The following is a 17,755-nucleotide window of genomic DNA, read 5'->3' on the forward strand; positions in this document are numbered from 1 at the left end:
GCTGCACCGCTGGCTCCAAGTGGTGGAGGTGGCTGCAGAGTGCTGAAAGGAGCAGCCCTAGGGCTTCCCCCAGGGAGCTGGGAGCCAGGTGCTGTCAGTTTCCCAGCTCCAGCAAGCAGCAAAGAGCTGGGAAACTGACCAGCAGCTGCTGTGCCTGGGTCCTGGCTCCCAGGGGCTCAGAGAAAGAGGGAGGGGTCTCCCTCCTGGAACTTATGTGAAATTTGAATTACGTGGGGGTTGCAAGGAATGCAACCCCTGTGCAGCTCGGGGTTTTCCTGTACTGATAGAGCTGCAGTTCTAAGTTTGTCCAGTAAGTACAGCATGGCAGTTGCAGGTAAGGGGCATGGGGAATCTCTGTCCTGCTGAGATTTTTGGAAGGACCAGTTCTGAAGGTGAGCAAGTAAACACTCAATTCATGGCTTTTCTGCTGAGACTGCAAACAAGAGTGCCAGCTCTAAATAATGGTTTAGACCAGCAGCCAGCAACCTTTGTGAAGCGGAGTGCTGAAATTTGACCTTTTGACCTCTGTATGTGGTCGCAGTGCTGGTGATACTTTTCAAAGTCACTAACAGTCCTACTTACAATTGGCAGAGTAGCCTTCTTGTGACTCCAACGTTGTTGTGTCAAGGGTTAGTTTAAAAATATGAAGGGTCATTTCTTGCAGGGATCTGAAATGTTTTTTCCCCTAATTACACAAAAGTGCTTACTCCAGCCCTGGCCTCACTCTGCAGGCTGTTTTACAAGATGTTTGGATTTATTAGAGTACTGTTTAGTACAATGATTGGTTAAGGTATAGCTAAGCAGGACTCAATTATCACTATATAAACTGAGGTCCCAAAGGGAGTTCTTGGGATGCAACTCCAGAACATAGCCCCACGATCAGAGCTTCCAGCCCTCAACACCCTATCTCACTAACCCCATAAACCCACAGAAGGTAAGGTTACTCCAGGAATGGGTGTGTGTGTGTGTGTGTGTGTGTGTGTGTGTGTCATAGAGAATGCTGTGCAGGTAACAGACCAGGAGAGGCTGGTGAAGAACAGCAGCAGGAGAAGGCCCTTTGTTTGCAGATGCAAGACCTGCACAGCAACAGAAGGTCCTAGACAGCCCCAGGCAATCCTGGCCCTGCCCAAAAACTGCTCACAAGTGATGAGGAGACAGGCAGGGAAACATGCAGGGTTCAGGAGTTTTGTGCAGCTCCGTATTTCTCATGGGCTGAGCAAGGTGCAATCGTGTGTTAGACCCTGGGTGAAGTGCCTGTGCATTCTGTACACTATCCCTCCCTCGTATCCCTTTGTAGAGGTAAGCCAGGAGCCTCTCCCTATGGCTGGAGTTCTGGAGAGGGTGTGCTTTAACCAGGGGAGACCTCTGGGGTCAGTTCTGCTCCGAGGGGCTGGGCGAGAGAGGGTGCCAGACAGATCTGTGTCCAGAGGGCCCTGAAAAGTAGTAGTGCCTTTCAGTCTGAGGGATTAAAACATGGGAGAGTGGGTACCCTTCCAGCAGTCTGATGGGTGCTTGTCTGGGCCTGTGCTGAGCCCCATGAAATGCCTGCTGACTCACCTCTGGTCTGGACACAAGGCAGGCGGGGGGCCCTGAACTCCTGGCCCCTGTGTGGAGGTGATGGGCTGTGCAGTTACTCTGCCTGAGGCATACTGTCCCCACAGCAGTGACATGCAAAGTCAGGGTTTCCAAGCCCTGGCCCTGCACTCCAGTGGTGTCTGGCTGCAGCTCTGGTGGCAGCTCTGCCACAGGGCCTCTGGCCCCACACTCGGGCAGGGGGCCTGGATCTGGCCCCATGGCAGAGGCTGAGTTGCAGCTCCACTGTGGGGCCTGGCTGCAGCTCCATGTTCCAGTTGGAGCCTAAGCCCAAGCCCCACGTGCCAGCAGGGTCCCCAGCCCTGCACTGCAGCGAGGGCTCTGCAGCGGGGACTAGGGCTTTTGCCCCACACTGTGGTTGGGACTCCACAGGGGGGGCTCACCTGCTGCATCAGGGAAGGAAGGGCAGGGCTGAGCTCCAGCTGTGTGCTGCTCTAAATTGGCTTGTGTGCCAAGAGTGGTAGGTGTGCTGGGGGAGGGGTTGCTGACCCCTGGTTTAGACCTTGAGCTAAAGCCATATGAAATTGAAGGAAAACATTTCCATTGGCTGCAGTAGCCACTGGATCAGGCTTTCATTAGGGGTCTCCTTGTACATGGTACAACTATAAGTACACAGCAGTGGTTATCAAAAAGATTCACAGATAAACTTTTAGAGGCAAAGAATGCAGGCAGACTGGTAGGTCTTTAAACCAAAACAGTCCAAATATACTGGTAGCTGTGTGTGACAGTCAATAACCAACTTGTCTCCCACTTTGATTATTGTATTGTATGCTTTCCTGTTTAGCAATTTGGTGTATCTTACAGCATTGAATCACAGTTTGACCTGCCTAGTATTGTTGAATAATATGTTGTTTCAACACATTTCTTTGTACTGTTAGCTATTGCTGTAACAATATTCCCTGATGTACACCCAGTGGAATTTTGATCTCTAGCTTTGAGTCTAAGCTATGAGCACTTATTCTAGTGCTGAAAAAGCCAATTCATGAAACATTTCCTTAAGTAGAAAACTGTTACAGTATATCAGTATTCATATGAAAATGAGAAGTGTGTACACACGTGGCATGTGTTTCTGGTCATGAACTGATTCATACTGTACCAATGAATGCCACTAAGAACTACCCAGATGAGTGACTACGCTATTTCACTAGTAACTAACACTTCAAGGGACAAGAAGCAAAGGAAAAGTTAAATGGGGGAAAAAAAAAAGGTCTTGAGTTGTATAGAATGCAATAAAGATTTTATTACCACTTACTGGGGAAGACTTTCATAACTAGACATGTGACTCTGCCATCCATGAGTAATGTCATCCTGAATTTGTGACCATAAAAACTTTACGTAGCCCTGTCCCATCGTGTAGTCTCTTCTGTCCTGTCTTCCCTTTCTTTAGGTTGATTATTCTGATTTTCTACAAATCTAAGCGAATTCAGAGTGCTTTGATGAATCTTTCTGTAACTGAAATATTGTTTTCCTTATCTTTGGATTTCTAATTCACTTTTGTGTTTTGCTCAGCAGCTATGCAAATTAACAGTGGCCTATAATATGAATACCTCTATAGCATTCTGTCCTTTTGATCAGGAGTCTCTTAATCAGGATAACCTATGACTGTTTTGCAGGCATTGTTTGAAATTATCCTATGACTGCATATTCATTAGTTTAAATTGCTAAAAGTCTGCATTTCACTGTGTCTCATCTTGCTAGTTTTCATATGCCTTCTTTTGTCTGTTAGTAAAAAGACCATTAAATACCAGTCGGAGTCAAAGTTGAGGGAAACTCAGACTGGGTCTTAAATCGGGGAGATGTATGCATGTGTAGGAAGAACCACTTAGCTGCCAGGTTAGTAGAAGAGATTTGGTACTGTATTCCAAATATTTAAGACTACCAAAATCATACAATCTTTTTAAAAAATACTACAAATATCATAAGGACCCACTCTGCTTACAGAAAAGTAACAAAAGTCTTGCTGTGACACAATAGGAATAATGCATAGAGCTGTAGTTCTGGTGAAACTGGTAGCTTGCCTGTGACCTAGAAGACACACTGTCATCTCTATCTGTATCCATATTTTGGTCATAGGTATAAGAAAAACCTTTAGGCCGAGCCTGCATGAAAGGGTTTTTCCAACAAAACTGGGCTTTTGTCGAAAAAATCCATGATGCGTCCCCACTCAAATGTGCTTCGTCGACAGTCTATCGACAAATCTCAGCAAGTTTGCCAGCAGCATTATATCTCTGCATATTCAGGTATAACGCCTTTCTCGACAGTTTTTTGTTGAAAAAGAAGCCATGTTGATACTCCGGGGCCCTCTGTCGACAGACAGGGATTCTGGTTCACTGGGCAGCCCTCTTTGCACGGCTTCCGATTGGCCATTCTGTCAAGAAAGGGCCAGACAGTCTGGCTGCTCTCTGTTGACAGAGAGGATTGCTCTTCCTATTCACTTTTATGTGTAGATGCAATCTGTTGACAGAAGTTTTGCTGGCAAATCCCTTATGACAGTCACTTCTTTTGACAGATGCTTCTTGTGTAGATGTAGCTTCAATGATATTCTTTGACTGTTTTTATAATAGTTAGTGTTTTGGAAAGTTAATAATGACCTACATAAAATAAGACTAAAATATTTGAAGAAAATGACGTACGTTTTATGGCTTGACAGTAGTAAAAGACTTTTCATTCAAAATGACAATGATTGAAATTTTGTTTTTGTATGTGTGCACAGCAACTGTGTGAAGGAATCTTAAACATCCTTGAAAAAGACCTGAACACTTCATCTCAAGTTGCTTGTCTTGAAGCCCTTCGGATTCTCTCCAGAGATAAGAAGGTTTTAGTGCCTGTGACGACAAAGGAAAACATGCAGATCCTGATGAGGCTGGCAAAGCTGGACATGACAGAAGATTCTTTGGAGGATGTGTCCTATTTCCCAGTTATAGTGGAAGCTTTAAAATGCCTCTGTAACATAGTCTTTAATAGTGCCATTGCACAGAAGCTTAGTTTGGAACTGAACCTTGCAGCTATGCTTTGCAATCTACTGAAAAAATGCAAAGACCAACAGTTTGTTGAGGACATTAAATGTTTTGACTTGCGCCTTCTCTTCCTCCTGTCACTTCTGCACACAGATATTAGGTCACAGTTGCATCGTGAGCTACAAGGGTTGCAGGTTTTGACTCAAGCCTTGGAAAGTTCATTTAGTATAAGGTGGACAGACAAGTACAAAGCTGCTGATGAGCATAATGGATCTCCTTTATCCCTGCAAGAAACAGATTGTGCCATTGAGGCACTCAAAGCTCTCTTTAATGTGACACTCGACAGTTGGAATGTCCACAGTGAGGTAAGGTCTGAGTTGAAATTCTTTGATTTGGGCTTATTTTGTCTGTGTATGCTCAGAGGTGGAAAATATCACACCCCCAATTACATATATGTGCTGTATAAATGTATGCATTAAAAAAAAAAATGGGTGAAAAGAAATGACTTTATTTTCCTCAAACAGAATTACCTGGTCATAAAATCAAAGGTTTAAAACTGTAGACTCAAGCCATGTTATATTTTTGCTTTCTGGGTAGCAAGTCCTTCTGAAACGTAAATCTTGATGCTGATAAATTCTACTTTCCCATCTCTGTGGTTTTTCAGTAGCATTAGATGAAGCTTCTGTCTCCTGACCAAGGGACAGCAGAGGGAAATAGGCTAACATCCTTTGCTTACTGCCCTTAAAGCAACTACCTCTCTCAGCCCTGGCTTCTGCTTAGGAATATCTAAGACTGAGTATTTTCATGTGAAGAGTCATCTAATTAGAACTAATTGATTTGCAGAGAACTGCAGTTGTCACAACATGTGGATGTCTATTAGTTTTATCAGATCTTTCAAGACAGGATGGAGTATTTTCTCCTAGATCTTGCCCATCTGGTGAGTTTTTGAGCAGAATCCACTGGAGTTATTGCTTGCCCTAATGAGAGCAATTTATAGCCTTAAACATTTTTCCCCATCCAGAATTTTAAAAAGTTTCCAAAACAACCTAAAATAATAGTGATTGAGCAGCAAGTTGGTCTTTACATGGTTTTGAAAGGGGAAAGGAGCCTTGAATGTCGTCATCTTCCTTGAGAACATAAAGATTTAAGGTTAATTTGGTATCACGTAACAATCACAGTGCACCAAATAGTCGGATGCCATATTTTTTTAACTAGGTAGTCTGTAATTAGGGACTTACCTCATGAAAAGCAGTCTTAGCTCTGATCTAGTCCACTAAACTAAGCTCTTGGAAACTGCTTGCTTGCTTGCTTGCCTTTTCCCCCAGCAATATGAACCCAACTGATATTGCAACAGACTTCCCAAAGTCCTGTAGACTATCAAGTGAAACCATGGCTTGGCCAAAATATGAAGAGAAGGATCAGCAGTTAGCTGTCTGGCCAGTTCTTCATTATTTTGTCTTCATTTTCTGGCACCTTAAAGGAAGGGTCTTGATACAGATATAGTGGACTTCTCAAGATGATTGATACTGCATCTTTCCCAATGTTTTGTCCCACTGAAACATCAAAAATAATGGAGCTTTATGCATATGAGAACTAACAGTCTCAGCAGTGGAGTTTTCATGGTGATTCATTTGTTGAAATATCTTTAGAAACATGGAGGTTTCAGCTCAGAACTTGAGCTTTGGAGAAGCCAAACAAGCTGCTGTAAACTGAAGCAATAGCTTGTACTGAGGGAGCATGAGGAAAGGAAGAAGTAGTCCAGTTGCTTTGGGTCACTTTTTTATATCACAATTAGTGTTTGGATCACTTCTAGGCTTCGAAATTTTATTTGGTGTGTCAAGATGAAGCTTTTATAGTAACTTGTTTGCTGCAGATTTCCAAAGCTAAATAGTACTTCAGTAAAACTATTCTCTCTAGTTCTAAACTTTAGCATTCCCAAAGGGATTGTAGTTAGGCAAAGTTTCGTTTGTCATCCTTTTTAATGAACTGGAAGAAGAGGTAAACAGTACACTAATTAAGTGTGCTGGAGATGCGGAATTAGGAGGTGTTGTGACCATCAGGCAGGATGGAAAAATATAACGGGATCTAAAGAGTTTATTCCCATGAGCAAGAAATGAAATTCAATCTAGGAAAACTCCTATTTGAAACACAATATTCAATGGTGAGAGACTTTCAGCGTAATAGTGCCAGAACTAAATTGATATTGAGTGATAATCTGTAAGTCGTGGGTGGTGGTCCAACATTTCTATTACAGTAGCATGCCAGTGGCCAAATCTCATTGAGCCCTATTGTGGTAGTTGCTGTGCAAATACTTAAGCGACATTCCTGCCAACAGGAACTAACAGTCAAAATATATATAACTAACACACACACACACACACACACACACACACACACACACACACACACACACACACACACACACACACACACACACACACACACACACACACAGAGGGAAGAGGACAGAGGTAATATGTACACCGAAACAATTATGGTGCTTATTGGCACACTTTAATTATATGTTTGGACCTTTTTTTGGAGGGACAAGTGGGGGAGTCTATTTTAAAAATAGGGAAGGATAAGCTGAGTGAGTGCGATGAGTGAGCACGTTGAGTAAGGTCAAAGAAAAGGATAAAAGAAAGGAGGAAGGAGAGAGAGAGAGAGAAAACATGGGAATTTTGGCTCTGCCTCTGCTTCTAGCTGTGCAGGCTTCTAAGAGGAATAGTGCCCCCAGAATGAGTTCTGCCCCCTTCTCCCAACCTGTAGTGAGATGCAGAAGTGCAAAAAAGAGCAGTGATGTTCTGAAAGCTTACAGAGAAATGACACTTCATGGAATGAGGAGGGTAAAGGGCAGTATAGCAATACCAAAATGTCATGGGTGTAAATGGCAGGGAAAGAAAGGTAGTTGTGGTATAAATTGGAGTTGAAATTGACCAAAGTATAATTTTGTCTGACTATCAAAATAGAGTTCATAATTAGGAAATGTGTTGGAAACGCTAGATGCATAAACACTTGCTTGCCTAACTGACACTTTGAGGACCAAAATCCCAGAATCAGGTCCCAGTGGGATTTACAAAATCCCCATTCTGCTGCTGGCAAACCATTCTCTGCTGAATTTTTGCTGTGAAAGTTCCATATGCCTATGTTTCTGAATCTAAGCATGCTCAGTGTAACTCCCAGGCTGGGCATCTAGACACTGAAGGTCCAGAGCAATTTGGGCCCTGGGTTTAACCACTGGGCAGTGGGGTGGTCTGCTTTGAGCTCCCTCTTTCTCTTCTGCTGGAACTGTGTCACTGTAATTAGTCATTGGATCCTGAATCTCACACCTTGTGGGTGAGTTCTCAAACCATCATTTGTTCTCTCCAATGATTCTTTCATTATTTTTCCACAATACACCAGTGTCAGCATCAGAGATTGAGGGAGCCTCGCATCAATTTCCCCATCAGGTGAATCAGGGAGTTGAATCATGGATAAGGGTGATTCTGTCACTCCCCCGAGTTTCTTGCAAAAGTGGCATATATTCCTGTGCCAAGAGAATTTGCAGCTGAGAAGGCCAAACAAGGAGAGGTGCTCTCTGCATGTTAGACTAAGGGCTGGTTTACATTACAGTTGTAAATTGACCTAAATTACACTACTTCAGTTATGTAAATTACATAACCAAAGTTGACTTAACTTTGGTCAATTTGCAGCAGTGTATATGCTGCTCTGTGTCAACAGACAACACTCTGCTATTGACTTCCCTTACTCTTCTGAGGGATCTGGGGCACAGGAGTCACGCAGAGAATGGTCTGCCATTTATGTAGCACGTCTTCATGAGACCTGTTAGATTGACACCATTGCATCGATTGCAGCATCGCTGGTCTAACCGTGGGTGTAGATATGCCATGAGATGCCAAATTCTGTAAGAAGACACCACTTAGGACAAATTCCTTGTCTTGGAATCTCCCACGGGCAGACTTAATTGGGGAAACTTCAGAGTGTGCAGGCTTTTGTGAATCCTAGACTGAGGCACCTGTCTTTCCCCACTCATTATGTATAGGGAGGCTAGGTGCTGAACTCAGGCTCTTTGAATCCTGTTGATCTTTTAAGGGGGGATAAAGTGAGTCCCAATAATCTCCCAGAGGAAATAATGGAAACAGAATCATGTAAACTTAGGCTCCACCAAGCATTCAAATGGACTCTGAAAATGCAGTCCTTTATTGGTAGGAAATAGATTATATGATCTAATGGGTATTTTCCATCTTTAATTTCTATTATTCTAGTGACCTGAAACCCTCATTTGCAATCGTCAAAATGAAAAATATCTTCATAATTTATATTTATATAGAATGAATCTCATCAGTTTCGTTATATGGCTGCCATCCTCCGCCACTGCTTATTAACCGTGGGCCCTACTGAAGACAAAACTGAAGAATTGCACAGGTTGGTAGAATTAACAGAACCAATATGCTTGAGGGATAACTTTAAAAAAAAAAAAAAAAGTTAGAACAAAGGTTCTCAACCAGGGGCACAGGTAACTCTTGGGGGGAGGGGACACTTGGAGATTATTGAGGGGGTACATCAACTAACCTACATATTTGCCTGGTTTTACAACAGGTAACAAAAACAATAGGGAAGTTAAGTGAGGTGAAACTTGTGGGTATGCCAGATAAGTCAGATGCTTGAAAGGTGTATAGTAGTTTGGAAAGGTTGAGAGCCACTTAAAGAATTAAATATTTCTTTTTATTTATCAGTAGGTCAAAATGTCTATTAAGACTGTTAAGTAAATACACGGAAATGTAAAAAGGCCCTTGTGCAAACATTGAAGATAAAATTATTTACAGGAATTCTAGCTGCAGCATTCTTTGAAGTTATCTTTAACTGTAATTATCTCTCATAAAGATCAATTGGAGATCTTGTGTATAATTTGTACTGCTCTGATGCACTAGGTTGGAATAGTTGGTCTGATGTTTTAGGTCACCAGTAAGCAGAATTTCTGTACAGATATTCTAAAGGGGCTAGTATCATTTCAGGTATACATTTTAATCTGTCAGAAGGTGAAACATTTGCAATAAGTTCATGATCTTGGATCTGTGCTCTTGCATATGACTGGGCTTGCAATAGTTAAACTTCTAAATTGCCTTCCACTGTCCTATCTATTATTTATGTATAAATGCCATTAAACTGCCTTAGTTACCAGGTCCTCTTCCTGTGCTCTTTGAGAAGTCTGCAGCTGCCTTGAATCTTGCTTTTTGAGTCTATAAAGTGGAATTCTATAAAGTGGTTGTTTTTTTTTCCACCAAGTTTTCTTGAACTGTGGTTTGCAAGTTAGGCACAAATATGTAAAAACACACACACATGGTGAAATTCCTTTAATCTAGTGCGTCGTCTGGGACCAGACAGGTGCCAGATTACCAAATTTTCTGGACTGTTTGATGTCACCATCCCTGCGTGTCCCCAGCTTCTTCACCACCCCTGCATGCCGTGGCTCCAGCCTCTGCGCACCCCGGCTCAACTCCACCCCCCTCCCCAGCCCGTCTGCAACTCTAACCCACCCCAGGCTTAATCCCCAACCTACCACCCAAGCCCCATAATTTACACAAATATCTAGGGACTACTATATGCTAGACCATCAAATTTTTCTGGAGTCTCTGTAAATGGGACTATTTTTGACAGATTCCAGGCCATCAGTATTTGTGGACCATCAGAGGCCAGGTTAAAGGAATGTTACTCGGTGTGTGTTTGTGTCTGTCTCTCTCTCTCTCTCTCTCTCTCTCTCTAAAACTCAGCTTGGAGTGAGCAGAATGTTGATGAGATTTGTTCACTTCTGTCTTTGTCAGTTGTTATGCATGCTGTTCGGAGGATCTGGCACATCACTTATGGAGTTATATGCCACCACAACAGGGCAGAAACTCCTCCACCTTCTGGGCAAGGTTCCTTGCCCTGATCACCTCCCAGACCAAGCCTGTGGCTGCAGGAGTTTATCTCCATCTCTTTGGGACAACAACCTTCTTGTGCTTCCAGTTAATGAACTTAGTCCTTTTGGTCAAGTGATAGGAGGTTGTGCTGTAGTGCTGACCTGTTCAAAGCCTGTTGATTATGCATGTTGAGGGGAGAGGTGAATTGGTTCCAGCTGTAGTATATAATACCATTTGTCTTTCTAAAACACCATACAAAAACAAAAAAACACCACAACCTAGGAAGTTGAGTGCTGTTGAGGTTAGAGAGTCAGGCACTAGAAAATCAAGAAATGCCACGCTCAAGACTATCTGTCAGCAGAACGTGAGTTCAGTCCTATTGTACATATGCTTATAGTACAGTAGTCCCTTGATGTATACTTCAGTTGCATCATGGGCAACCTCAACATAAATCAAATTTTGTGTAAATTGGCTGGGGGTGGGAGGGTTGGGGAGTTCCTTGGAATTCCCCTGGCTGGGGGAGCAAACAGCTGGAGCCTCTGCAGAGCTCTGCTTCTCCCTGTTTTCCCCTTGCTGGGGGAAGTGTGTGGCTACGTCTACACGTGCCCCAAACTTCGAAATGGCCATGCAAATGGCCATTTCGAAGTTTACTAATGAAGCGCTGAAATGCATATTCAGCGCTTCATTAGCATGCGGGCGGCAGCCGCGCTTCAAAATTGACGCTCCTTGCCGCCGCGTGGCGCGTCCAGACGGGGCTCCTTTTCGAAAGGATGCCGCCTACTTCGAAGTCCCATTATTCCCATGAGCTGGGAATAATGGGACTTCGAAGTAGGCGGCGTCCTTTCGAAAAGGAGCCCCGTCTGGACGCGCCGCGCGGCGGCAAGGAGCGTCAATTTCGAAGCGCGGCTGCCGCCCGCATGCTAATGAAGCGCTGAATATGCATTTCAGCGCTTCATTAGTAAACTTCGAAATGGCCATTTGCATGGCCATTTCGAAGTTTGGGGCTCGTGTAGACACGGCCTGTGTGTGTTTGGGGGTTGGGGTGCAGCCACACAGCCTCAGGTTTTCCACAGCTGGGAGAAGCTGCACAACAAGGAGCTTTTCCCCACCGGGCTCTCCAGCTGTGGGAGCCAGGGCCTGGAGGACGGGGGCCAGCGGGGAGCGGTTTTGATTTGCACTTAACTCGTACTTCTCGAGGATTTACTGTAGTAGTAAGCCTCTTCCACTCCTACATCTTGGAGCATAGGCCACTGACGTAGTCTTTAATTATATGGTTACACGCTTCCCCCACCTCATTTCATTCAGTGCACAGACTGGACACAAAAGAGACAAAATTAACACTTCCTAAGCAACCATAAATTTGGCTTTTCTTAACTTAAATCCTTGTCTGGTAACTTCATGATGTGCTGTAGTAAGGCAATTCTGGAACTGGGATGGCTTCAGCCTGGGGGGGTTCACCTCATAAAACTCAGAGGGGTTGAGTACCTGCTGAATCCCCGCAGAGGTAGTTGTAAGTAAACACAGATGTTACTTTCCAAATAATAGTTTCAGTAATTATATATTTCTACTCTTTTTAACTTCTGATAGCACTGGATTATTTTCAAGTTTGTTTCAACAATAGAACTCCTAGAACTCTTACTGTGGAATCTTTATTGCTGGAAATGAGGCAGAATTCAAACAGAACAGACCTTATCTTTCAGAATCCTGATTTTTGGATGGCATCTGCAGGGCTGACAGTTGTAAAAAGTATCTCTGTTGAAAACTGAGCAAATTTTATGTGGCTTCTTTGCATCACAAACATATTTTTATAGTCACTCTTCAGCGTATAAACCACATTTTCAACTGACTCCCATTTTTCAAGTCTTTTTTTTTTAAAAAGATGCATTTTACTATCCAAATGCATGACTTGGACAGCCTATTAAGGAGCCTTTGTATGAACCCTTGGGCTCAAAATAAACTTGAGGATTTATTGTATACTAACACCAAGTGTTGGCTGCCTGCCCTGAAATATGGTTTAGTTTGCTTCCTTATTTTGAATGCTAACCTGTAGTTTGATGTCAGTAAGTAAAAGTTTTCCTTAACTAGCTTAGTAACTGTATTGTTTTCTTGCTACTAATGTGAGTGTCACGTCATTGCTTAATATTTGAATATGAGCTGCTTAATGCATCACATAGTACAGCAAGTGCCATTTTTTGCTCACTAACAAGGTTTTAATTCAGGAGTTCAGCTGTGCTAAATAGGCCTTTGCTTTTAAATTTGCATATCAGGAGGGGGCTGGGAGTGCGAGTGGGTGGACGTCATGTCCCAGTGATTAATGATTTCTAGGAAGCTAAAAAGAGGAGAGTAATATACACAGTATTTCTACCCCCTGGAGTAGGAATGCAAACGCTATTGTGCAGATCTGTGCATAGTCACTGACTTCCTGGTAGCTGGAGAATTCATACACTCTTCTACCACAAATAAAACTGTCAGTGAATTGACAAAGATCAGAAAGCTGGGCTTCATTTATTGAAAAGAATAGCTTAGGCACAGTGATCCAGAAAATTAATTTTGTAGGTGTTTGGGAACTCAGTTGTTTAATAAGAAACCAGTAAAAAGGGGTCTTTCTATGAAAAGGCTGAAGCCACCAAATATTTGTTGAATTGAATTCTGTTCTGTTTCCTGCTGTATGAGTTGTTGGAAATTGGATGCGTTTAGATTGCTTAAAAGAGAGGTGTTTTAAAGGAAAGTAAAATAATACAGAGACTGTTGAAATTTGTTGACATCCTTTTCAGAAAGGAAGCTAATACTTCAGGCAAAAGGACACCATATCTACTGCAGTTACTACAGAATTACACTTTCTAGTTCAAATTCACAGCAACATTCTCTGGGTGTTTGAAAGTCTTAGACAACAAACTAAATTTGCACTAGAACCACAATGTCAAGTTGCAAGATAGAACTGGGATGGAGGGCAATAATAATACCTAGTTAGATATGTTTGGTGCAAGCTGCTTATTCATAGTTAGTATTTTGCTTTGTTTTCAGTTCCTACACTGGCTATTTTTAAGCACATAAGCAGTATTGGTAATGATATACTTTTCAGTCAGTGTTAATGTTGTTAAAGGACTAACTAGATAAAATACTAAATATTAATTGAAAGCACAATGCTGATTATATATGCCATGTTCTGTAGAAAAAACAAATTGTGTTGATGGAATGTGTTTTTAAATTGGTTTTTTTAATCTCTTCCATGCTTAGTTTAAGGAAGGTTGGTAGACTGAGAGTAACAGTCTTTCTCAAAATCTCTTTCAGTAACGCAATCAACCTTTTAAGCAATATTCCAGTTTCTTGTTTGGATGTTCTCATTAGTTCATCAACCCAAGAAGAATCAGTTTTAAAATATAACGGTATGAATATGGATGCCATTCAAGTGTTGCTGGATTTCATGGAGAAAAGAATAGACAAGGTATGGGGACACGGAAGGACTTCACAAAAGTCATGCCTAGTAGCAAAGGTAGAAATGAACATGAAGCAGAACTTGAGATCCATATACCTTCCTCCTCTACTTCAGAGTTTTAAATCTTTAAGAGGAAGGAATGGTATGCCATTCAGCAATCTGGCAGGTCAGACCCATTCTGGAGTTGGAAAGTTCATGTGATAAGTATATTAATGCAGAATTCTTTATACATTTATGAAGCATGTCAAGAGGTATGTGATGTATAAAAGTAAAACATGTATATCTCATAGCACCACTATTAAAATAACAGGGAAGAGCAAAGAAGAGATCCCACTCAGTCAGAATTTATTTACAGATGATAAAACCAGACTGATTTCCAACCAGTTTTCTAAAGTGATATTGATTCTGTTTCCTCTGAATACAGTGAAGTTTTAAAATACAGTTATTGTTATAAAAAGTGTCTAATGTGAACCATTTGTCTCTAGTGGCTAAGATGTCAGATTTTACTAACTAAACTTTTTATTTCTGTTAACACTGAAGACAGTACCATCTACTTATAGAAAAGTGAGATCAGCAAAACTTGATCAGGACAGAGTTCAGCAAATAATTTAAATGAAGGCTTTTAAGTTCTGAGCCAATATGCATTGGGTTTTGGATGAAACCTTAAATGCTTTGCTAAACAAAATGTGTTTAAAGTGAGCTCACAGCACAAGGAGAATTTTGAAGGCTGAAGCTGCACCATTAAATTGTGCATTGCACGTAATGTTCAAAATTCAAAGCAGTTGAAAATATTTTGGGTTATGTTGTTTTTAAAAGCTAATCTTCATTTGAAAATTTTCAGTTAATGTAACGTTCCTTTTTAAATTACTGAATGGAGCATCAGAAATTATGGACTTCTGAAGAATTTTGGTACCATGTTCATACGCTTTTTTCAAATTGTGTATAGTACAGTACAACATTGACCTCCTGTGGCTCAGCAAATTCTCTCATTCAGCACCAGTCACATCCTGAAGGTGCTGGACTAGAGAAGTTCAACCTGTAATCTATTTTCATGCTGAGGTTTTCTGTGCAAAAGTTTTAATTTAGAGGAAGACTTTACATAATATTGTTATAAACTTCTTACTGAAAGATTTCAATGGCTATGTTGTAGTAGTGTGTGGTGAGACTCTTAACATTTATGTGTTGCTGACATTTGAAGGGGTTTTTTAACTGAGAAGGAAGAACCTTCATTTCATTGCCAAAATAAGAATTGTTCTTTTCCACTTTCCTGCCTACTAAATTAGACTCTTACTGTTTTTTTTAAAGTTTCAAGCAAAGCATGCCTATAAGAACTGCATATAACATATAAGGTATAATGTTGTCTGACTTTTGTAATTTAGCCAGTGCTTGGGGTTTTTTTTATTATTCCACTTCAGGGAAGCAGCTACAGAGAAGGTCTAACTCCAGTTCTGAGTTTACTAACAGAATGTTGCCGAGCTCATCGGAACATCAGGAAGTTTATCAAAGCTCAGGTAAGGTTCAGATATAAATTTAGAAGCCTGAAAATAAAACATGCAGCAAAATTTTTCAGGCTTCTACAGCACAGGGAAAGTTTGATTGTATTTTAAAATTTCTCTAAAAGTTGTCTATATCCCTAAGAAACTGCAATGTCTTTGTTATCTTCTCTCAGCTCAGTGACAAAAATATTAATATACATTAAATGTTTTCAATGTAATGTTATAATCTGATTTCAAAGTACAGTAGACTTCAGATAATCGGAACCTTTGGGACCTGGATGGTGCTGGATTGTTGGATATGATGCACTAACAGGAGGGTACTATAAACTGGTTTATATATATATATATATATGTATATGTATATGTGTGTGTGTATATGTATATGTGTGTGTGTGTGTGTGTGTATATATATATTAAATAAAAATACACACACACTATATAAAGTGTTTTAACCCTTTTTATTGTACATACTGTATACAGTATACTGTAATGTTTTAGTTTTTAACCCTTTACCCTTTTTATTGTACATACTGTAATGCATAATTTAGTCATAGAATGAAAGAATAAATGTACAGTACAGTACTCATCATTATTGTGGTGAAGCCTTTGAATACAGAAAGCAGAAGATACTATGTACAGTAGTGTGCAGCGCTGCCTAATCACTTAAGCTATTAATCACGTAACCTATTAATACAGTAACTTAAAACTCTTAATACAGCACTTTATTCACTGCCTTGTGACTCGTTTTTTGCCAAAGCTCACTTGCTAGGCTCTTGCCACTTTGGTGCTGGACTATTGGGAGTGCCATACATTTGGATGCTGGACTATTGGAGTTTTACTGTAGTACAAAGAGAATCAACATTGTCATACGATAAATGCAGGATATATCAGCAAATAAAAATTTAAATCCAACCATAAAAATATTTAACAGACTGAAGAACTTGAAATTGTCCTTCAGATTAAAATACAAAATGTAAGATACAAAAATACAAAATGTAATACTTGGAATGTAACCTCATGGCACATCTGTAAAGATAAAATATACAGAGGGGACACTAGATGAATTGTTTCAGTTACAAGAAAATATCATGGGTCCAGGATTTAATTGGATTGCTTGGGCCCAACTTCCATGGCCTATGCCACAGAGCCTCTGTTCAGCAACATTACGATAGGAACTGAGACCATAAGGTATGAGAGAGAATGACTTTTTCAAAAGAGCCTAATGGGACTTGCGCACCCAGGTCCATTAATGACTTCTGCAGATCCTCCCTATAACTAATAAAATAGGCTTCCGTGCAGTGGTAGAGCTATCATTCCATTAGTATTTTAGTACATTTCAACTGAGCATTAGTCATAGATTACAATACTGGTTGAACCTCTCTGATCTGGGATTCTCTGGTCCAGCAATGACTGTGATCTGGTAGGACCATGGACATTGCTGGTCAAAGAGCCCTGGCAGGTGAGAGCTGGGGCTGGCTGGGAGTCTGGCAGCAAAGGGGCCAGAGGCCAGGAGATAAGATGAGTTGCAGTGTCCCCTGTGGCAACTCTTTGGATGATGTGGCTTCCAATTACATTCTGCTCAGGGCCAGGCCTGAAATCGTAGTCTAGCTCCTTGTCCTACCACATCTTTATCCTTGCATCTTTTGTTTTGTGCGTTACTCTTAAATCATGCTTGGTTTTTACTTTGATGAAATCTGTAGTTGCTGCATATTCCCCACCTAAACCCATATTCATTTGCTTGACAGTCACTTCCCTGGGAACCTATTCTGTTAATTACACACAAACTACATTAAAAGTTCACTACTGAGGTGGTGATGTCAACCTCTCAAAAGTTAGAAATTGACAGAATTAAGGTTGTCTTAGTATGGCCCCCTTGTGCATACATTCGGATGCAAATTCTAATTACATGATCTTCATGTGTGTGGACAAAAGGGCCAAACTAAGGTTGCACAGGCAACCTTTTTATGACATTTCCTGCTTTCTGAGTGCTTGACTTTGCATCCATAGTACTATTCTTTTAATATTGTTTTCTGTGTCCTTAGTTTGTTAGCTCCTTAAAAAAGGTAAATGGGGGGAAAAAAAGTCATGTGGCATCATAGTGACACCCACATGGCTCATCAGCAGGATTGGAGCCTTGGGATCCACTGCGCAGTGATTAAAGTTAGAGTAACTGGTAAGAGCAGGAAGTGGTCATTGTTCACGTGGATCAGCATATCGGGCTGTGACAGCCTTGGCCCCATTTTAGTTAACAATTGTCTGCTTGGTTGGGAAAAATTAAACGGAACACTGCCCATGGCTCCCATTGTTTTCCAGCCATCCTGGCTTTCCCTTCCCATACACACACTATCCTCATTCTGCTGTTCCTTCTCATCC

The 17,755-nt window shown here is 41.3% G+C and overlaps 1 protein-coding gene across 3 annotated transcripts in view; it reads left to right on the plus strand.

The window, feature by feature from the left end:
• Positions 1 to 17,755, plus strand: part of RIC8B (RIC8 guanine nucleotide exchange factor B) — a 54,606-nt gene that overhangs the window by 18,184 nt on the left and 18,667 nt on the right. For 2 of the 3 annotated variants that reach the window (XM_074983841.1, XM_074983843.1), the window contains 4 exons: positions 4,307 to 4,915; positions 8,881 to 8,975; positions 13,742 to 13,895; positions 15,302 to 15,397. In XM_074983841.1, the coding sequence (XP_074839942.1) occupies positions 4,307 to 4,915; positions 8,881 to 8,975; positions 13,742 to 13,895; positions 15,302 to 15,397 (954 nt within the window). Of the gene's footprint in view, positions 1 to 3,666; positions 3,834 to 4,306; positions 4,916 to 8,880; positions 8,976 to 13,741; positions 13,896 to 15,301; positions 15,398 to 17,755 lie in introns of all 3 variants that reach the window. The other variant, XM_074983842.1, reaches the window with a different exon arrangement.

The sequence above is a fragment of the Carettochelys insculpta genome, chromosome 1 (genome assembly GCF_033958435.1).
Source record: "Carettochelys insculpta isolate YL-2023 chromosome 1, ASM3395843v1, whole genome shotgun sequence".
Classification (NCBI taxonomy): Eukaryota; Metazoa; Chordata; order Testudines; family Carettochelyidae; genus Carettochelys; species Carettochelys insculpta.